Raw genomic sequence first — 22,363 nt, forward strand, 5'->3', positions numbered from 1 at the left:
TTAATTACCCTACAATAATTGAAGTAAATGGAGTCTTTATAAAATAAATTATACCAATGTTCATTGATCTGTCTGAGTGCATTCATATGTTCAAATAAATATTGGGAACACAAGCTACTGCTATGGCAAAGAGAGCCAGGGATAATTCTTTACAGTTGCCTTCTTTGTGCTGCATAACACTAGGATGGAGAAATTATCTTGCACCCAGAATAGAGGGTTGTTTAGACTGCCCTTTCCCAAATCTGGTACCTGCCGAACAGGAGTCGACAAAAGGCCCATACAGTAAAAGTTATGGTCTTCCCAATGGTAATGTATGGCTGTGAGAATTAGACCGTAAAGAAAGCCGAACGTCAACTGATGCTTTTGAATTGTGGTATTGGAGAAGATTCTTGAGAGTCCCTTGGACTGCAAGGAGTTCAAATCAGTCAATACTAAGGGAAATCAACCTTGATTGTCCTTTGAAAGGATGGATACTTTGGAAGGACAGAGCTGAAATTCAAATACCTTAGCCATCAAATGATAAGAGAGGACTCGTTGGAAAAGACTGATATTGAGAAAGATGAAGGCAAAAGGAGAAGGGAATGGCAGAGGATGAGATGTCCTTTGAAAGGATGGATACTTTGGAAGGACAGAGCTGAAACTCAAATACCTTAGCCATCAAATGAGAAGAGAGGACTCATTGGAAAAGACTGATATTGAGAAAGATGAAGGCAAAAGGAGAAGGGAATGGCAGAGGATGAGATGGTTAGATAGTGTCATCGACGCAGTGAACATGAGTTTGGGCAGAATCAGGGAGTCAGTGGAAGGCCCAAGGGGATTGGTGTGCTACGGTCCATGGGGTTGTGAAGAGACTTAGTGATTAAATAACAAGTGCAGTGTATCACAGAGTTCATGTGCACCATAGAAAAAGAGACCTATGCTCTAAAATGAATAATGGAAACCTTAAGGGTTTGTTAATGGAGTTGAGAGTTCACTGCAGTCACTTACATGGTTGGAAAAGATGACAGCTACTAACAGAAGACTTACACATTGGTGTCCTATTCTGTGGTTCAGTCATCCTGTGGTTGGTTCACGGTACATCAGAAAGTAAATCTGCCACAGCCTGAGAGACAAATGTTGGTCCGTACGTTTATCTCTTGACTTATCTCTAAATTGAAAATAGATAGAACATTTAGAAATGCTGCAGTCTATATTTATGTTAAGCCAACATTACAGAATGCATAAATGGACAGGCAATTACTTGTTAAAAATAAGGCTAAATGGGAACTTTTTCCGATCATGTATTCATTATTATGCCTACAAAAAAACTACTGGTGGTGATATGTAGGCATGTCCAAAAAGGTTCTTCATAAAGCCCCCATTTTTGGTTCCAAGTTGTTTCTTTGTTCTACACTGCTTTATATTCTTACGTTTCATTTTGTTCTTTACAGGAAAAAAGGCTTAAAGAAAAGGCAGCTAGAAGAGAAGCCAGGAAGATGAATGCAAAGGTAAGGAGGAGGACGGAAATAATAAGGATACAAATAAAACAGATAAAAATAAGATAAAATAAATTACAGGATAGTCAGAGAAAAATTTCCATTACTGTACTGCAGTCTTTTGTAACAGAGAAAAAGGGAGAAGGAAGAGAATAATTAGAAAGGAGTTTAAAATAAAACACATAAATTTGCTATTTGCTATTTAAGATGTAATGCTTCCAGGGTCTTAATTATGGTTAGTAAAAGGGGTCAGGCCTGGATCATGTCACCCCTTTTTAGCCAGACAACTTTTTCTTTTTGAAGGGCATGTTCTGGAGTCTAAGCCATTGGGGCAAATAAAGTTAAATCTGGAGAAATACATTGGGAATTTGTAGAGCATACTGTCAATGCCTTTGCAACATGGCTGCATAGAGATTGTTATTTTACTAAAAGGCTGCCATGGAAGCCATTGTTGCTGTTATCCATAGATTGCTGAATAAAAGTCTAATTTATAGTAGCTAAGATCTTAGCAGCTAGGTTCCGATGTCCCATTAATACAAAAGTAAACAAAGCTCATTTAAGTCAGTGTGTATGAGAAAACAAGTTTAATGATCGTTTACTCTTGAACTGCTTTGCGTATACATACCTTAGGGGTGTTGAACCATCACAATGTATAATAGAAATAAAGCCATGTGTGCAAGTTTTGAGTCTTTTGTTTGTGTTATCTTTACTACTCTTTTATATTTTTTTTTTACAGTTTTAATCCTTGCATATTCCTTGTTCTGACTTCCCCCAAAATTCTTTTCCCATGTCTCCTGATTTCATCATTTGCATGTGTAATTTGAATATTGCAACAACTAATACATGCAGTGGATGCAGAATCGCAGAAAGATTTTCTTTTAAACCAAATGCTTATACGCCAAGGATGAATCAAGAAACAAGCATTCTGATATGAATGCAAATCACACGATAAGCTATAATTTAGATCTGGTATATGTGTATTGCAGCAAAAAAGGTTCAGCTCATTCAAGAGATACTGATTGGAAATGAATTTCCAGGATGAAGTTCTGATTATGTGTATCATTTGCCTTACCAGTCTCATTATATTGCATTGAAATGACCATGATTTTTATCTGGCTCTTAGCAAAGATTGGTTTCCTTTGATGCCATCCTTCTCTCTGTGTTCTCTGTGCCATCAGTGAAACTTAGAGAGCTGGTCTTGGAAAATGACATTCATTGCAGACCAAAAGAAGGCAAGTAATTGGTCTAAATTACCAAAAAAGAGACTATACCTAGCAGTAATGATAATAAAAGATGAATTTCAGGAAAAAAAACCATGTTTCAAAATAACATTCAAATGTTGCTAAGGCTGAAACAGTGGATAGCAGTGGTAATAACAGTCTTGAAATTGTATGGTACTCAGCCCAAGATTTGAATCAAGAAATGTAACTTGAAATATGATAGGCAAGAGATTCTTTTCTGCTAATCAAAAAATGTGACATTTTCTTCTTTGGTTGGACACAATCAAATCATTAAGGAGTCAGTACAGTGGAACATACTAAATCTGTGCTAAAAGGAGCAGAGCAAAATGTCAGAATAATATATAATAGGTTTTGTCCATGACACCTAGAGAGCTGATGCTAATGATTACAGGCCAGCCTTCACAGATAAAATACTGTGTTCACTAGTATAGTATACTAGCTGCCTGTAAGCAATTCAGGTCCATTTCAAGATGTTGGCTATGTTCTTAATTATCAGAATGACAAGGTCTTAACATATCTTTGGAGATGTTTCCTATATGGCCATTTCTGTCTTTTTCTAGAAATAAGATAAAGAAGTGCAGCCTTGATTTGTTGCTGTATGGGGACCTGAAATTCATTGAGTTTCTTGAGTCCTTTTGAGATAGACTGAAACGTTTTGATACATGTGATTTTGAGCTAAATAATTGTGCAAAAAATTAATGGGTACAGTTTTAACATCAGAACTCCTGCAAGGACAGATATAATATCACAGTATTTCAATCTGCAGACTTCAAAGTGAGAATCTTGGAAAACAGACTTTAACAGCATCACTGAACAAGAGATTGTTGAACTGACATACCTCAAAAGATTTCAAACTATCTCGATAAACACAAATTTTAACACGTTCCAATTGTTAACAAGGTCCTGGCAATTTGTATCCCATGTAACCTGCATCTACATAAACCACCCTGTCTCTCCCCACCCACCCCTGGTCTCATCCCAGTTTAAATCCTACATCTGTTCAGTTCCTTTAGGTATTTAAGGAAGTGAGCTTCAGCTCATGTAAACTTATGCCTTTCAATGAAATGGAGTAGCCAGAAAAAATGCTACCAGACTCCTGATTTTTTTTTTTAGTTGTAATTTTGATGAGCTTGGAAGACAAGGACATCTACAGGAGTAGTCCAGTTCAACTGGGCCACAACTGGGCAGTCAAAGCCCCCCCTCCTTTTTACATGCATAGCATAAGTTAAAAAGAGGGTGTTGTTTATATGATCGCAACTCCATCTTTTTTTGTTTTGTTTTGTTTACATTTATATCCCGCCCTTCTCCGAAGACTCAGGGCGGCTTACAGTGTATAAGGCAATAGTCTCATTCTATTTGTATATTTTTACAAAGTCAACTTATTGCCCCCCCAACAATCTGGGTCCTCATTTTACCTACCTTATAAAGGATGGAAGGCTGAGTCAACCTTGGGCCGGGCTTGAACCTGCAGTAATTGCAGGCTACTGTGTTCTAATAACAGGCTCTAACAGCCTGAGCTATTCCGGCTTGACTTGTATGACTTCCCTGCAGATGCCCATTATGAAATACCTCCTTTTCCAAACTGAAATATTTTCTGGCAACTAGCACTTTAATAAAATAGCCACTACCTAATAGAAAATGAAAAAAAAAATACATTTATGAAATCTTTGTTTATGCATAAAAAGAAATTTAAGATGCAGATATGTTAACTGTAATTTTAAAAAATGTTTTTATATATGGGATTCTATTATATTGGCAAGCCATCCAGAGTTGTTTTCTATAGTGAGATGGGTGGCAGATCAATCAATTAATTAAATACATTAAATATAGGAAAAATGTTCTTGTTCATTGGAGTTGGCAAAAAAACCAAAACAAAATAACTGGTTCTGCCTGGTTGCTCATTAAAAAAGTCAACTTATTTTGGCAGTGCTGAAATATTAAATTACCAGAGGACTGCCATTTTTGTAATAACTTCTTTATACGTATTTTCATGAATTACATAATTTAATTTTTTTTTTTTGCAATTTCAATTTCATAGCAAATGAGGGTCAAGCTTATGCTATTAAAATAGGTTCCATCTTCCATTCCTTTTCTTTGTCACCCAGTTAGACTATAGGCATCTTTGCATCCAGGAATTCTTAACTAGGTAGAAACATATTTGTGCCTAACCCACCCTGCCATTACAGGATGGTTCATATGACAATTTTGAATAAATAGCTGATGCTGTAGGGCAGCACTGTACCACCTGGTGATTTATGAAAAGCACCTGCAATTTTACAAGAATTCATCCGTATCTAGTAAACTTCTTTCTAAAGCTTTGCATATCATAGAAGATAATATTTGCCCACAAAAAAATACATTTCAGCAATCTTTATTAGTTTGTTAGGATAATAAAAAGAAATAGATGATCTTGTCTCAGTGTGAAATGAATGATTATAGTATGTAGAATTTGATAAAGAGACATAATAGGGATCTCAAAGTCTATTTTTATCCTGTTGAGTATTCAAATTGGTGCTTAACCTGCACTAACTTCATAAACCATCACAGCATCTCTAATTAGAGTATCCAAAATAAAATATTTTAAGTGTGGCCTTTAAATGTTCTTTGCACTGCAATGATTCTGAAATGTTTTGTGGATGCATAATGTTTTTGCTTTTTTCAGTATTATAATCTATTTAGTGTTGTGTAGCTAGATCTTGCAGGCATGTTTATAATTTACAAAAATAACCTATTATTCTGTTTAGGAAATTTGCAGACAGGGTAAAATGAAATTTAAAATTCCAGAATTGGAATTTTGGCATCTCTTGTTACTTTGCTATTATCCCCTTCCCTCCAAGCATACTGATACTGTTTTTTATACATTTAACATAACATAACATAATAACAGAGTTGGAAGGGACCTTGGAGGTCTTCTAGTCCAACCCCCTGCCCAGGCAGGAAACCCTACACCATTTCAGAAAATGGCTATCCAACATTTTCTTAAACATTTCCAGTGTTGGAACATTCACAACTTCTGCAGGCAAGTTGTTCCACTCATTGATTGTTCTAACTGTCAGGAATTTTTTTTTATTTGCATTTATATCCCGCCCTTCTCTGAAGACTCAGGGCGGCTTACACTATGTCAAACAATAGTCTTCATCCATTTGTATATTATATACAAAGTCAACTTATTGCCCACAACAATCTGGGTCCTCATTTTACCTACCTTATAAAGGATGGAAGGCTGAGTCAACCTTGGGCCTGGTGGGGCTTGAACCTGCAGTAATTGCAAGCAGCTGCTGTTAATAACAGACTGTCTTAGCAGTCTAAGCCACCAGAGGCCCCAGAGGCTTTGGAGAATAGTTTGACTCCCTCTTCTTTGTGGCAACCCCTGAGATATTGGAACACTGCTATCATGTCTCCCCTAGTCTTTCTTTTCATTAAACTAGACATACCAAGTTCCTGCAACTGTTCTTCATATGTTTTAGTCTCCAGTCCCCTAATCTTCTTTGTTGCTCTTCTCTGCACTCTTTCTAGAGTCTCAATATCTTTTTTACATCATGGCGACCAAAACTGAATGCAATATTCCAAGTGTGGCCTTACCAAGGCATTATAAAGTGATATTAACACTTCATGTGATCTTGATTCTATCCCTCTGTTTATGCAGCCCAGAACTGTGTTGGCTTTTTTGGCAACTACTGCACACTGCTGGCTCATATCTAAATGGTTGTCCACTAGGACTCCAAGATCCCTCTCACAGTTACTACTATTGAGCAAGGTACCACATATACGGTACCTGTGCATTTTTTTTTTTTTTTGCCTAAATGTAGAACCTTACTTTTTTCACTGTTGAATTTCATTTTGTTAGTTAGTGCCCAATGTTCAAGTCTGTCAAGATCCTTCTGTATCTTGAGCCTGTCTTCTGTAGTGTTGGCTATTCCTGCCAGCTTGGTGTCATCTGCAAATTTGATGAGTTCCCCATCTATCCCCTCATCCAAGTCATTGATGAAGATGTTGAAGAGTACTGGGCCTAAAACAGAGCCTTGGGGTACTCCACTGCATACTTCCCTCCATGTGGATTTAGTTCCATTGAGGACTACATATTGAGTGTGGTTGGTCAGCCAGTTACGAATCCATCTGGTGGTGGTGCTGTCTAACCCACATTTTTCTACTTTATCTAGTAGTAGGTTATGGTCTACTTTATCAAATGCTTTACTGAAGTCCAAGTAAATTATATCGACAGCATTCCTCTGGTCCACTAATTTCTTTAAATTAATAAAAGTAAAAGTAGTGTTCTGTTTCCCTCCCCCAATACTCCCAACAAAGAGTCAGTCAAAGGCCTCCTTTTCTAATTTATTTACATAGATAAATGTTCTGGCCACGTCTACCTACGGGCTTGCCAAGTCTCTGGAGATAACTAGGAAATTATAGATAAGGCCAGAATTACTCACGAATATATTCTTCCCTCCATTGATACAGTTTGCCCGCGCAAATTCACTGCTTTGTCCAAGACAAAAAGCCAGGAAGTTCCGCCTCCTTTATATCCTCTGAAGATGTCACTGCATGACTCATCATTCCTTTGGCTTTGTCCCAACGCTTCCTCTGCTGCGCGCGCCGGTCACGTCTGCGCAGTCTTGTATCACTCCAAAACTGTTCTTGGGGCGTTGCCAAATCAGAAGAAGGCCCGGGAGAATCAGGCCTTGCCGGCCCCTCCTCCTCCCTTTGTGTGGGTGCCAGGGAGGGAGAGGGCCCAGGAGAAGCAGGCCTTGCCAGGTCTTCTCCCTCACTTTCTGAATCATCCGTGTCCAAGAGTCCGAGTCCAGGAACCTGGGTCACAACAGGTAGTCTTCACTTATTGATTGCAATTGTGGCTGGCAACTCTGTTGCTAAATATCGCAAATATTAAGTGAAACATCATGCTGACTTACAACGTCATTCCTGCTGCAATTGTTCAATGAATCACTGCAGATCATTAAGCACAATGTCACATGACCACAACTTTCTATGTCCTTATGGATTCCTCACTGATTTTTGCTTTTTGGAAGCTGACTTGGAAATGTCAATCATATGACCATGGGCTACAGTGAGGGCCACAATTTAAGGACAGATCATAAGTCTCCTTTTTCAGCCCTGTTGTAATTTACCGTGGTTGCTAAACAACTAGTTGGTAAGCCAGGACTTCCTGTAAAGAAACAAAGAAACAAAGGAAAGGAAATAATAGAAACTTTGAAAGAGGGATCAGGAAGAGAATTACTAGTCAGGAAGTTGAGCAATTAGCAGTGATTAAGACTGGCAGAGGACTCAGTTACAGCACCTACCAAGAATTCCCATTGCTATATGTGTTCAAGAAGGGATTAGACTGTCATTTATTGAAGATGTTTTAATCTGAATTCCAGGACTGAGTACGAAATAGGACTGAGGGGTCCTTGGTGCTTTTTGAGTGTGGCTGTTTTCTTGCATACATTTTATTATCCAAACTAGGTAACATCATCATTGCTAGTCCATTATGATGAAACGTTCGCAAGAAAAGAGCCAATCTCAGCATCAAGAAATCCTCATTTCTAACCCTACGAAGCTACAGATACTTCCTTTATAGGAAATAGGACTGAATGGCCAATATGATTCCTTCTGTATGTCAGCCTGCCCCAGATCAGTGTTTGAGAAAATAAAAACCCAACTTCATCATGTTGAAGAATTTGGTAATCTTTATCATACAAGTCTGGATGCGGTGAAAAGCAAAGCTGGAACTGGAAGTAAATCAAAACCCCAGAGTCATATTCTCCCCTGAACCCTCCCCCTACTAGAGGTCATACAGTAATAGTCCAATGTCTTCTTTCTCCTCAGCCACGTGTAGTTTCACTTCTGATAATCTCCCTCTGTCAATCTTCTGACTGGAATGTGGAATCAGCAGCTGCCGTTACATTCACGCGCCAACACAATTCAAACCTCTGGTTTTGAAAATGGCATTTCCCCTCTCCCCCACATACAATGTCAGCCAACGCTGGGAACAGTGAAAACCTCCCCCTCTTCTCCATAAAGCATGTAAGACAATCAGTAGAGCAAACATTTAACAAGGTAATAAAATAGTCAGATAATCTAGTAGGAGAAATACACTAAATTAAAGCGGAGGCTGAACCTGTATCTGAGATCCCAGGGACATCTATGGAAATTAAATTACGGTATCTTAAAAATACTTCTCTCTGTCACAATTTTGGTGCCACTGACACTCAATAGCACAAGGATTCAAATTAGAGAATACTCTGCTGTTGAGTGCTTCACACTTGAAAAAAAAGTGACTCCTTGTCACTTTAAAATACACATGAAGAATTTTGTGTGCACAATCTCCAGTTTGGGGAGGACTGATTAATATACTTTATTTATGTAACAAGTGTATTATATAAAACCAAACCAAACCATGAAGCAGAGAGCACAATGTTGTGGTTGTAGAGTCCTCGGACTTACGACGCCGGCTCGCGCCTTGCCAACAGCAGATGGCTGCTGATTGGCTAAGGCGCGAGCCGGCTAAAAGAGCGGGAAACCAGCAGCGCGGCGATTGGAGCCGCCTTCTGACAGCCGGTTTTTGAACGGAGCTGTCAGAGCTCTTCTCCTCAGTTTTCGCTTGTTCGTTCCTCGTTTGAGGGTTGTCCCAGCCAGCGCCTGTTGCGCTGAATAATAAAGCTTTTGTTCCTTTACGTTGTCGCCTCATATCTCCCATACTTTACAGTATTTAGCACTGGCGACGAAGGTGGGATTTTTTTTTTTTTTTGAGGCTTGACAACTAAAGAACAAGTAACGCAGGCTACTCACACACCTTGTTTGAAATGGCGACCCAACCGTCATTTGGCCCATTTGAGCCGGCCGCAGAAACGTGGGACGTTTTTATAGAAAGGTTTGAGTGCTTTTTACAAGCTAACGAGTTCACGGAAATGTCGGACCTACGTAAGAAGGGGTATTTCCTCAGCTTGTGTGGCCGAGAAATGTTTAAGACAGCTAAGGCCCTAGCGGCTCCACAACTCCTACGTGAAGTTTCTTGGGATGTCCTACTGGTCAAGTTAAAAAATCATTACGCCCCTGCTCCGTCAAGAATAGCCCGAAGACACGCTTTCCGGCGGGTTTCCAAAAAGAAGGGGAATCGGTGTCTGATTACGTAGCCGCCCTCAGGTCAGAAGCATCACAATGCGACTTCCATGACCTGGACGATGCCCTGGCAGAGCAGCTGGTCAACGGAGTGCGAGATATGAAACTCCAACGTCGACTGTTGGCTCGCAAAGAACTGTCATTGGCCGCGGCCATCGATGAAGCCCAGGCGACCGAAATGTCAGAGAAATCTGCAAATGAATTGCAGAATTTCCATGCCCCAAGAGGGACCCAATCTCAGGAATCTGCAGTCCATCAGGCAGATTCAGATGGCACGGGGTCTTCCGATGATGGGGACAGCGTGAGCCGCCTCAGAACCGCGCCACAGAGGAAACGGCCTCAAGCGGCGAGACCCTTTTCACTCAGGTGTGCAGGCTGTGGAGGCAATCACGACAGGGCAACCTGTCGCTTCAAAACCGCGAATTGCCTGCGATGTGGAAAAAAGGGTCATCTGGCGAAAGTCTGCCGGGCCGTTTTGCCAGCCGCTGACACCTGGTCGGAGCCACCCAAACCCAAGAATCCACAACGGAGATCTTTTAACCGTACTGACAACTGCTTCGACGTAAATCATGCTGCCACATCTAAAACCAGCAACAAGATTTACATCACAGTGAATCTGGAAAGAGCTCCCTGCAAAATGGAATTGGACACAGGGTCATCCAAATCCTTGATCTCGTGGGCCACCCTGAAAAGCCTGCTGCCAGAGTTATCAAAGAATCAGCTAAAGCAGTGTCCGGTTCGTTTGAGGGACTATCAGGGTCACCCCATCCCTATTATGGGGTGCAACCTGTTTAAAGTCAGTCACGGTCGTTTCACCGGCCGTCTTCCCCTGATTGTAGTGAGGGGGAATTTGCCTAGCCTTCTGGGGCTCGATTGGTTTGAGGCATTCGGCCTCAACGTGTTAGGAACCCATGCAACGGAGGCAGACCCTTTTGATGACGTCTTCCAGGAATTTTCGGATGTTTTTGATGGCCAATTAGGTGAATATAAGGGGTCGCCTATTTCCTTTAACCTGGATCCTCAAATTGCCCCCATTCGCCTGAAGGCTAGAAGGGTGCCCTTTGCTCTCCGTCCCAAAGTGGATCAGGAGATTGATAGGCTCATTTCTCAAGGGGTTCTTGAACAAGTGGATCATTCCCCTTGGGAAACGCCTATCGTTGTTCCAATTAAGCGGGACGGATCCATTCGGATCTGTGCCGATTACAAAGGGACCATTAATAAAGCCTTGCAAGCGAATCCATACCCGGTCCCAGTAGTGCAGCATTTGTTGCACTCGCTAGGACAAGGTTCCATCTTTACCAAACTAGATCTAGCGCAGGCATACCAACAGTTGCCGGTCGATGAAGCGACGGCCATGGCACAAACCATTGTTACGCACCGGGGGGCGTTTAAATGCAAACGCCTCCAATTCGGCGTTTGCGTGGCCCCCGGGTTATTTCAAAGCCTTATGGAGCGGTTGCTCCACGGGCTCGAGGGTGTCGTCCCCTATTTTGACGACATCCTCGTCTCGGCCACCAACGAAAATGACCTGTGCGCTAAGCTCCGTGCCGTCCTACTGAGAATTAGAGCGGCAGAGTTAAAACTCAAACGCAAAAAATGTTTATTAGGGGTGCCCAAGGTGGAGTTCCTGGGATTCCTAGTAGACTCCCAGGGCATCCACCCCACTCCTTCTAAGGTAGAAGCTATCCGGGACGCCCCCACTCCGGCTAATAAAACCGAGCTGCAAGCCTTCCTAGGCTTACTCAATTTTTACGCCATCTTCTTGCCCCACAAGGCATCCGTAGCGGAGCCATTGCATAGGCTCCTGGATGCCAAATCCCCATGGCGCTGGGGGCGCGACGCAGAAGTGGCGTTCCAAAAAGTGAAATCCTTGCTCACATCATCAGCTGTGTTGGTTCAGTATGATCCTCTACAGCCTCTCACTCTTTCCTGTGACGCGTCTCCCTACGGGATCGGCGCCGTTTTAAGCCACATCCTACCCAATGGCTCCGAGGCTCCAATTGCCTATTATTCCCGGACGCTCTCCGCGCCCGAACGGAATTATAGCCAATTGGACAAGGAGGCATTGGCAGCTGTGGCTGGAATCAGGAGATTCCACGAGTATGTCTATGGACGTTTCTTCGTGTTGGTCACAGACCACAAGCCCCTTTTGGGCTTGTTGGCCGGTGACCGCCAATCGCCTACCATACTTCCGCCCCGCCTGTCCAGGTGGACCGAGTTCTTGGCGGCATACAATTACCGTCTAGTATACCGTCCAGGCCGGGAAATTGGCCACGCAGACGCCCTTAGCCGCTGCCCGCTTCCGGTGGCAGTAGTCGACCCGGCTCCCGTTTCCTCGGTGCTACTCCTTGATGAGTGGCAGGGGCCGGTATCGGCCTCTGACATTGCCCGAGGCACTTCCTCTGACCCTACCCTGTCCCAAGTTATGAACTGGGTACTCAGGGGGTGGCCGTCCTCAGCCGTACCTCCGGAGTTCCTACCTTTCCAGCGCAGACAGCATGAGCTGTCTGCGCTGAAAGGATGCCTCTTGTGGGGAAATAGGGTAGTGGCACCCGAGGCGCTTAGGGCGCCAATTTTAAATAGCCTTCACGATGCCCATCCTGGCATCGTTCGCATGAAGGCCTTGGCCCGCAGCTATGTGTGGTGGCCCAAATTGGACCGCGACATAGAGCTGTGGGTTGGACGATGCCAGCGTTGCCAAACCTCCAGACCAGCGCCTGCAGCCGCCCCTGTCAGGGACTGGGAAGTTCCCAGGTCGCCTTGGGCCCGAATCCACTTGGATTTCGCGGGACCATACCAGGGCCAATCCTTTTTAGTGATCGTCGATGCCTACTCCCGCTGGGTGGAGTTGGCACGAATGCAGTCCACCACAGCGGCGGCGACCATTAAGGTCTTAGAACGGCTTTTCGCAACCCATGGGTTGCCCGACATCGTAGTGTCGGACAACGGGCCCCAGTTCACGGCAGCACCCTTTCAGACCTTCCTTGCCAAGCATGGCATTCGCCACGCCCCTACGGCGCCTTTCCACCTGGCCGCTAACGGCCGGGCAGAACAGGCAGTAAGGTCAGCAAAGGAGGCGCTGGGCCGTTTGGGGCCCACAGATTGGCACGCTAAAATATGCCAGTACCTCCTGGCGCAGCACGCTTCCCCCTGCCCAGTTACGAACCTGAGCCCTTCGGAACTATTAATGGGGCGCCGGATAAGGACTAACCTGGACCGGCTTCATCCATCGTACTGCCCAGAGAGATGCCCTAGTGGGGAGGGTGGAACCAGGTCCTTTGCCGTGGGAGATTTGATTTTTGCTCAGACCCCAAGTCAAACCCCAAGTGGGTGGCCGGCCGCATCGTTAGTGTAACCGGACCCTGCTCTTACAGGGTCCGATTGGAAGACGGTCGAGAATGGAGGCGGCACATAAACCAAATCCGCCGGCGGCTCCCCTCACCCCAGGAGGCAGATCAGCAACTTCAAGATCTATCAGCGCCCCCTATTGCAGACCAACAACTACGAGGTCCATCAACGCCCCCCATTGTACGCCAACAACTACGAAGTCCACCAGTGCCCCCCATGGCGAACCAACAACAACCTAGGCAGCACCATACAGCTAACGGAGACTGTACACAAGCTTCCGGACCACCCCGTCCAGAGCCCGACTTCAGTCTGGCTCCGGCTATCCCACAAGCTGTTCCGGAGGGACTCCAACCCTCAAAACCCGGAGCGGTCTCGGCGGGGGACTTACCTGAGGCAAACGGTTCCAAGCTGTTGACCGGTCCGGAGTCGGCGGCGAGGGCAGCGTCTCAGGCCAGGCCCGACAGAGCCTCGGCACCTCCTCCTCCGCTGGGAGCCGCCCAGGCCAGACCCGACAGAGTTTCGGCACCTCCTCCTGTGCCGGGAGCCGCCCCTGTACTCAGGAGATCTGGGCGGAGTCGACGCCAGCCCGCGCACTTGTCTGACTACGCATGCGCCAACTGGGAAGGAAGGGGTGTAGAGTCCTCGGACTTACGACGCCGGCTCGCGCCTTGCCAACAGCAGACGGCTGCTGATTGGCTAAGGCGCGAACCGGCTAAAAGAGCGGGAAACCAGCAGCGCGGCGATTGGAGCCGCCTTCTGACAGCCGGTTTTTGAGCGGAGCTGTCAGAGCTCTTCTCCTCAGTTTTCGCTTGTTCGTTCCTCGTTTGAGGGTTGTCCCAGCCAGCGCCTGTTGCACTGAATAATAAAGCTTTTGTTCCTTTACGTTGTCGCCTCATATCTCCCATACTTTACAGTATTTAGCAGTGGTCATTGTAGGCACCAGGCCAGTAAGGGGGCATTTCACCTAATTCCTTCAATCTTAAATCCATATAGACTGACCCAGGCCATTTTTGCAAGTACACATATCTTCTTGTAACTGAACAATGTCCCTTACTGATATATATACACAGGAGTGGACTTCAAAAATTTTAGCAAGGGGTTCTCTGCCTGGTTACTGGGTGGGCGTGGCCATGGTGGGCATGGCCTAGTCAGCTTCCTGCACCAAGGCGGAGGGGGCGTTTTGCCCTCCCTGGGCTCCGGAAGCTTTCTGTGAGCCTCCGGGAGGGCGAAAACAGCCTCCCCAGGCTCTGGAGGCCCTCTGGAGGACAGAAACGGGCCCCTTTCCAGCCTTCCCGAACTTCCAGTAGGCCTCTTTTTCACCCTCCCTAAGCCTCCGTGCATGCCTTGCACTTACCTGCATCCAAAATGAGCCGTACAGGACTCCTGGGAGGGGCAGGGTGAGGTGGGCCTGGCCAGCCAGGAGTAGATTTTGAGGGTTCTCTGAACTGCACAGAATCTTAGCTACAGATTCTCCCGAACCCCTTCAAACCCCCAGCAGCCCACTCCTGCATATACATATACATGCGTATATACATGTGTACACACACACACACACACACACACACACACACACACACACACACACACATCTTTGCATCTATTTGCATCAAGAACTTCTGGCAAACACCGATTAATTCCCAGACTACTGCAATTGTTGAAATGTTTAGGATTTGTACAATATTTTCCAAAAATTAAAAACTCTTTGTACTTATATCTTCTTGCAATCAGCTAGTATAGTATTATTATCCCATAATATACTATGTTGCAAAGTAAAGGTGAAAAGGTAGGCAGGAACTGAATTTGAGAAATACTGACTTTCTTAGGGCTGCTTAAAACATTTTTGACAGATGTAATTTTTCATACTCTGAATTTTTATATCTCAGTTTCATAGCATACTCCTACACCTCTGAGTTCCCAGGGCTAGTTGGCTTTCTTTTTAGGTCTTCTCTTGTAGTTCATCTTTTGCATGAGAAAAATAAAACCTCATTTAGAACAATGTATGGTTCCTGATTTTTCAATCTCCACCCCCCCATTCATTAAAAAAAAGCAATGAAAAGAAAACTAATTAACTATTTGTTATGGATCAAAATGGCTATCCTCAATTTGTCACTGGAATCTTATTTTTTCTTCAGAATACCCTCCTTAAGTCAATCAGCCACAGTGGATGAAGGCTACTTGTAATATATGTCATTTAAGAAAATTTTCCAAGCCAAACAGAATATTATATTTACAAATGATCTGCAATTAATCCAAAAGCAGGAATCACAAATAATTCAAAATAACTATAATTCAGGAGTGGCATTTGCAATTCCTGATATAGATAGCAGTCCTGTAGTAACTTACCTCCAAACAGCCAGGAATAATGCTGATGTCTGAATCAATAAGAAAGGAAGCTGCTATACAATCAAAAAGGCAAAATTAGAAGAATGTAAGCGAAGAAGATCACCCATATGCTTCTCTTTCCACTCAGAATTCTGGATTTATCCAACATATATTGAGAGCCAGTTTGTTGCAGTGGTTAAGGCATCAGGCTAGAAATTGGGGGACTGTGAGTTCTAATCCTGCATTGAGCGTGAAGCCAACTGGATGATGTTGGGCCAGTCTCTCTCTCACTTTGAACCATTTTCGAAATCTCGTCAAGAAAACTGCAGGGACTTGTCCAGGCAGTTGCCAAGAGTCACCCCTAATAGCTCTTGGGGTGTGTGTTCTGTTAAGATACAGCCTGTTGTGTCTTAAAATGGCTTCTACTGTGCAGCACAGTGGAGTTGCCACAATATTCCTTAAGAGGGCTCCCTCTAGTAAGGGGGAAAATCCAACATTAGAAATTATGTTTGCTCCGGACATTTTCAACAAGGATTTAACTATTCTTGAGGACAAATATATGGTCATGATCAATAAAACATTACTGCAAATCGGCCTGCCTGCACCACTGCAAGACCGACACGACGTACCTCACGTAGATTACATGTGAGAAAAGAGCTACAATGTCGAATAGCTTAGTGCATATATTGCAGACAAGAAACCATTTCTAAATCAAGATCAGAAAAAAGCATACCAAATGATCATGGATCAGCTAGTAAAACAACAAGATGGTATTTTACTTGACGCTTCCGGGGGCACAGGGAAAACATTTTTAACTAATTTAATTCTCGCCGAAATGAGGGCTCAGGGTGAAGTTGCTCTTCCTGTCTAATACAGGATTGGGATAAATAAATACCCAGACAACGCCGGGTTATCAGCTAGTAAATAAATAAAAATAAACCCTGATTTGAAGGCACATATACTCAACATGTAAACTCTCCCCTCCCCTAAACCATTCGCAAATTCTCTTGGAGCAACTGGAAACAAGTCCTAATTGAGTTAAGTAATTTGACTCTAGAGTTAAAGGGAGGGGGAAGGGAGAAGATGGCAGCATCACAGCAGTAGGTGTTGTTTCCAATGGCACATATTTAGTAAACTGCCTGAATTGATCTCTGCCTCTCTGCACGTAGTACATGTTTAATCAGTTCATTAAAGTATGTAGATTATGTGTGGGGCCTAATGCAATTATCTCTCCCCCTCAAAAAAAAAAATATCTCCAAATTTTAAATTAAAGTTCTCCACCTGCTGTTCTTCTCCTATTTTGTGATGGCTTGCATTTCTACTGACATGCTCCTCACACTATAATTAGTAGCTCTTCATAACCCCCCTCCCCTCAAGTTATAATCAGCAATCAGAAAAATATTGTCTCTGTGCTGGTTAATTATTTTAAAAGTGATTATTCAAACTAATTGGCATGCTATCATTAATATTCCAGTTGCTGAAGAAGCCTATGTGCATAGTTAAATTTCTTGTTTTGAAATCTGGATTGTTTAAAAAAAATACTGAAAATGTAGCATTTATCTATTTTTCTGCTGTTGTACCAAATTCAAAGTATATTTTTGTGTTTAAGCACAGTGTTACACTGAAAGAACTTTCACTGTTTTGCATTATCTCTAAGCTTGACGTTTTAACATTTCTTGTCTCAACTTGGATTTAAAAATGGCTATTTGCATAAGATTATTTGAAGCTGTGTCAGTAAATCATATAGTGAGCTAGTATTAATGATCATTGATTTGCCATTTAGTTCTTTGAGGTGAAAAGCATTAGAAAACCATTAGACCTCTTTCTAAAGAGGGGAGAAGGTAGAGTATGTTAAGCGACAGGGAAGATAAACAGGGACTGCATCAGTTAAATAATTTTGACTGATGAGATCTAGGAAGAAAGTTTTTTTCTGCCATTGTCTCTGTACTTTTAAAATATTCTTTCCTGAAAAGTGATGTGAGCACCCACTGTTTTGGAAGAATTTGAAAACCTAGTTCTGCTGACTTGCTTGGGACTCACAGGGATTGATCCCAACATTGGGGTTGGCTAGCTCTTTGGAGATCATCCCCTCATCTTAACTTTAATTCTTTTAAAGTTTAATTCTTTTCTTATTTTAGCTACCTCCTGCATACATACATACATACAGTTAGGGGTAAAGGTAAAAGTTCTCCCTACCCAGTTGTGTCCAGCTCTAGGGCTCAGTGCTCATCTCTATTTATTTATTATTTATTTATTAATCAAACTTATATACCGCACCATCTCCCGTAGGACTCAGGGCGGTTCACAGGCATATTAAAACAATATAATAAATAAACATTAAGACCCAGTTAAAACTAAATATTATCATGGCCTGATCACTAAAACAATAAAAACCAATAAAAACCCCATTAAAATATGCTAAAACATTTTATCTTAGGCTAGTCCCGCACGCTGAAATAATAGAGTCTTCAGTTCACGTCTGAAGGTCCGGAGGTCGGGTAGTTGTCGTAATCCTGGAAGAAGCTCGTTCCACAGGGCTGGTGCCGCCACAGAGAAGGCCCTCCCCCTGGGGGCCGCCAACCTACATTGTTTGGTCGACGGCACCCTGAGGAGGCCCACTCTGTGGGAGCGCACAGGTCGTTGGGAGGCAATCGGCAGAAGGCGGTCTCGAAGGTATCCCAGTCCTAAGCCATGGAGCGCTTTAAAGGTGGTAACCAAGACCTTGAATTGCACCCGAAAGACTACCGGTAGCCAGTGTAGGCCGCGCAGGATAGGTGTTATATGGGAGCAACGCGGTGCTCCCTCTATCACCCGCGTGGCCGCATTCTGGACTAACTGGAGCCTCCGGATGCTCTTCAAGGGGAGCCCCATGTAGAGAGCATTGCAATAGTCCAGGCGGGAAGTGACGAGGGCATGAGTGACTGTGCGTAAGGCGTCCCGGTCAAGGAAGGGGCGCAACTGGCGAATCAGGTGGACCTGATAAAATGCTCCCCTGGCGACGGCTGTCAAATGATTCTCTAAGGACAGCCGATCGTCCAGGAGGACGCCTAAGTTGCGCACTCCCTCCCTGGGGGTCAGTACTTCCTCCCCCACAGTCAGCGATGGTGTAAGCTGACTGTACCGGGACGCCGGTACCCACAGCCACTCTGTCTTGGAAGGGTTGAGTTGGAGCCTGTTCCTCCCCATCCAGACCCGCACGGCCTCAAGACACCGGCCCATCACCTCAACGGCTTCATTGGGGTGGCTCGGGGTGGAAATGTACAGCTGCGTATCATCAGCGTACAGATGATAATCCACCCCGAAACCACGGATAACCTCACCCAGCGGCTTCATGTAGATGTTGAACAGGAGAGGCGAGAGAACAGACCCCTGAGGCACCCCACAAGTGAGGCGCCTCGGGGCCGATCTCTGCCCCCCTGCCAACAATTTCTTAGTTGAGGGAGCCAGCATTATTTGAATATGTTTCCACAGTCACGTGGCCAGCATGACATCATGCTGCAGCACAGAGCATGCAGCAAAACACGGAATGCTGTTATCTTCCCACCAAAGCGGTACCTATTTATCTACTCACATTTTCATGCTTTCGAACTGTTGGTTGGGCAGGAGCTGGGGAAAGAACGCGAGCTTGCCCCATTGCTCGGTGCTCAGGTCTTGAACCCGTGCTGTCAGCTGACAAGCTCAGCCATTTGTGTGTGTGTGTGTGTGTGTAGTTTTTAATTGTATACCATCCACAGTTGCTCTGTAAATGAGATGGGCAGTCTTTAAATTTAATATATAAACGAATAAATAAAAACCAGTGCATAATAATTTCAGTAATATATGCTGATTGCCTGACAGAAAAAGATCTACAATTCTAACCTAATCTAAAATGTGTAATTTACTATGTGAATCTTGTGATAGTTATTTATTTATTAAATTTATATGCCACTCATCTCTTTGTCAAGGGGCTCTTGGCTTTTTACAAAAGGTTCTAGCATCACATACTTCACTTTTCTGTATTTTAATATGGGGCAGAGTTCACTGCTGTTCTTTTTTTTTTTTTTTACAGAAATACAGCATCTGCTTCTTTGAAAATGTACCACCCTTAGTTGTCTGGTTTCCTTCAAATATATTTCTGTACAACTAAAATGCTTTGAGTCACAACTTCTTTTGTTTTTGATTAAACAGCCATATGCTTTAGAATTAAACAGTCTCAGTTGTTATATTAAATTTGTAGATGACTTGCTACCTTACAAAACTCAATTACTTCATATCCCCATCAGCCTTTTTAGAATGAACAGATGGAACACTTCTGCTGTGCCATCATGTTTCCTTGACTTATGATTAGAATTTGTAAAGCTACTGTGTCTCTCGCATGTTTTGTATTTCTTCTGGCTGAAGTTCTGGTTTTGATTGCTCTCTTTCTTAGGCTGCAGACTCTATGCAGCTGGGTCCCCTCTTCTGCCTTATAAAACATAACTGAAACCAACAGCAGTTCAAGATGGGAAGAAATGGCCTTTGATTTCATTCTTTCTGTGATAGATCACCTCAAAGATAATTACCTATCCCTCTTGCCCAATTTGTAGTTCACCTGGCAGATTTGCACTTATCTCTAGAATGCAGAAAAACATTTGAAATTATTTTATTCCAACAAACCAACAGAGAAAAAAATCTACTGCCTTGTTACAGATTTTTTTTAAAGTGTTGGAGAAAACTAGAGGAAAAATAATCGGAAAATAATACCAGAAACAAAACAACTCCAGTCTGAGTGGCAAAAATTGCTTTTCGTGACCAGTTTCTTTAAAAAGACTAATTCAGATGTTGACAAAGAACAAAATAATATATATCAACAATTGCTAGCTTTACCTTTCAAAGTTGTATAATATTTTTTTAGGCATGAGTCTAAAATACTATAATACTATAATAAAAGCCAAGATGGATATGTTTATCCTTGTACATTGATTAATTTAAAATAATATTAATAGCCTGTTGCAGTCAGTCCAAATATGAATGGGGTTGTATGAATTAATGCTCCAATTACCTGATTACATCTCCGAAGTGATTAAAACAAAGAACATGCTATACAAACATAAAGCAAAATGTTCTTTTGTATTAATCTAATTTTAAGATAATTGACTAGTTTTAAATTAATTATAACTATGTTCCATTAATTTAAAAAACAAGACATTTACTCTCATTCTAAAGGTTATATAAATAGGTAATATCAATTTCATCAAAATTCCTTCAGCTTTTTATGAAAATAGATTACTGGCTTTGACTGATTTCTCTGAACCACATACAGATGTACCAGATGTATAGCTATATCATTAAGGCCAAAAAGTTAAAGTAATAGATGTTTAAGTTTAATAAACTACAGAGAAACACTCCAAGGTAAACCATACTGATTTGTGCAAAGAAAAAAACAATAAAAAAGATAGAAAAAGAAAAGATGAAATAAAAAAAAGAAACATAAAAAGATTTTTCCAATCTTTTTGTGTAGTTTGCCCAGTTAGCAAATTTATGAAGACATTGAGGCAGCTTCTTTATGGAAAAAGGCAAAAACAGAGAAACCCAAAATAAAGATTTATTTCCTCTCTCATTTATCTAAAACTTTTGGACCATAAAATGAAATCTATCAATGGATAATAAACCTAGGAAAACAAAGTATGAATTTGTTATCGCCACAAATTGTTTTCGCTGGTACCTGAGTCTTTTTTTAAAAGGATTTAGACAAAATCATAGAGAAATTACATTCTTTAGAGGCGGCATAACAGCCTGTTTCGATATTTGAACTTAATTGCCTTGAGTGCTGGAATGGTGTGATAAAAGGAAAAGATAATAGGATCTTCAGACTTCATCTGGAAGTCTTTTAATGATTTTTTTCCCTTTGAAGTTTCAATCTAGCAATATATCATTATTCATGGGACATTTGTTTACATAGGAAAATTGAATTTATCCCAAATCTATTTAAAAAGTCTCCTGAATCGTGGGAACCAACTCACAAAAAGCATTGTTTGAACCTAATTTGAAAATTATCGCATTAAAGAAACGCATCAGAATTGGGAGGTTCATCACACTAAAGGCCTGATGTACATTCATTGTTGGTGTTTTTATATCCATCCACTCCCTCCCACCTACCTATCTATCTATCTATCTATCTATCTATCTATCTATCTATCTATCTATCATCTATCTATCTCCTTTTAGGAAGAGAAAATACGTTTGAAGTGCTAAGGACAATATTTTTATATGCATTTCAAATATTACTTTGCTTTTTCAAATACAATTCAGTTATTCTATTCTTTTGCATTTTAACAGATTAATAGTTTCATTCCATTGAAAATCTTTCTGGTGAATTCAGTGTTATGGTAGAAATATAAAGAAAATTAAAATGATCAAAGTTGCCTTTAGAAATGTTATAATAAACACTATTAGGAATATAAGATAATATTCTGAGAAGTATCAAAATATTTTAAATGTTGTTTAGTAAATGGAGTATCTTCAGATGGATAAATGTGATAGATGATTATTATTATTATTTTATAGTCTAGAGATTTTCGATCACCCAGGTCATGGTTGTCCCAAAGGTGCTTTTTTAGGAGGCAACTGGACTTTATCATTTTATAGTGGTTCAAAACACAAATGAGTTCTGTTTTAGAGTATAACATATTTAACCAGTTTCATCCTGTCTAAAGTTTTTATTCACTTTTTCTGGTAGGTATTTAACAAAGATGAATATCCCCCCCCCCCCAAGTGCTGTCATTTTATGCTGCAGGATGATGTTTTCATATTTAAGTAATTAAAAAGAGAAGGCTTTTTTTGGAATACTAAAACTAACATTTTGGGCAGAAGACTAGATTGAATTTGTTCGCTGACATGGTG

The 22,363-nt window shown here is 42.1% G+C and overlaps 1 protein-coding gene across 2 annotated transcripts in view; it reads left to right on the forward strand.

Annotated features, from left to right (window-relative positions):
* The window catches only part of DDX10 (DEAD-box helicase 10), a 175,604-nt gene that overhangs the window by 118,183 nt on the left and 35,058 nt on the right, over positions 1-22,363 (forward strand). For both annotated transcript variants that reach the window (XM_058185011.1, XM_058185010.1), the window contains one exon: positions 1,431-1,487. In XM_058185011.1, the coding sequence (XP_058040994.1) occupies positions 1,431-1,487 (57 nt within the window). The remainder of the gene's footprint in view (positions 1-1,430; positions 1,488-22,363) is intronic.

This window comes from Ahaetulla prasina, chromosome 5, assembly GCF_028640845.1.
Source record: "Ahaetulla prasina isolate Xishuangbanna chromosome 5, ASM2864084v1, whole genome shotgun sequence".
Classification (NCBI taxonomy): domain Eukaryota; kingdom Metazoa; phylum Chordata; class Lepidosauria; order Squamata; family Colubridae; genus Ahaetulla; species Ahaetulla prasina.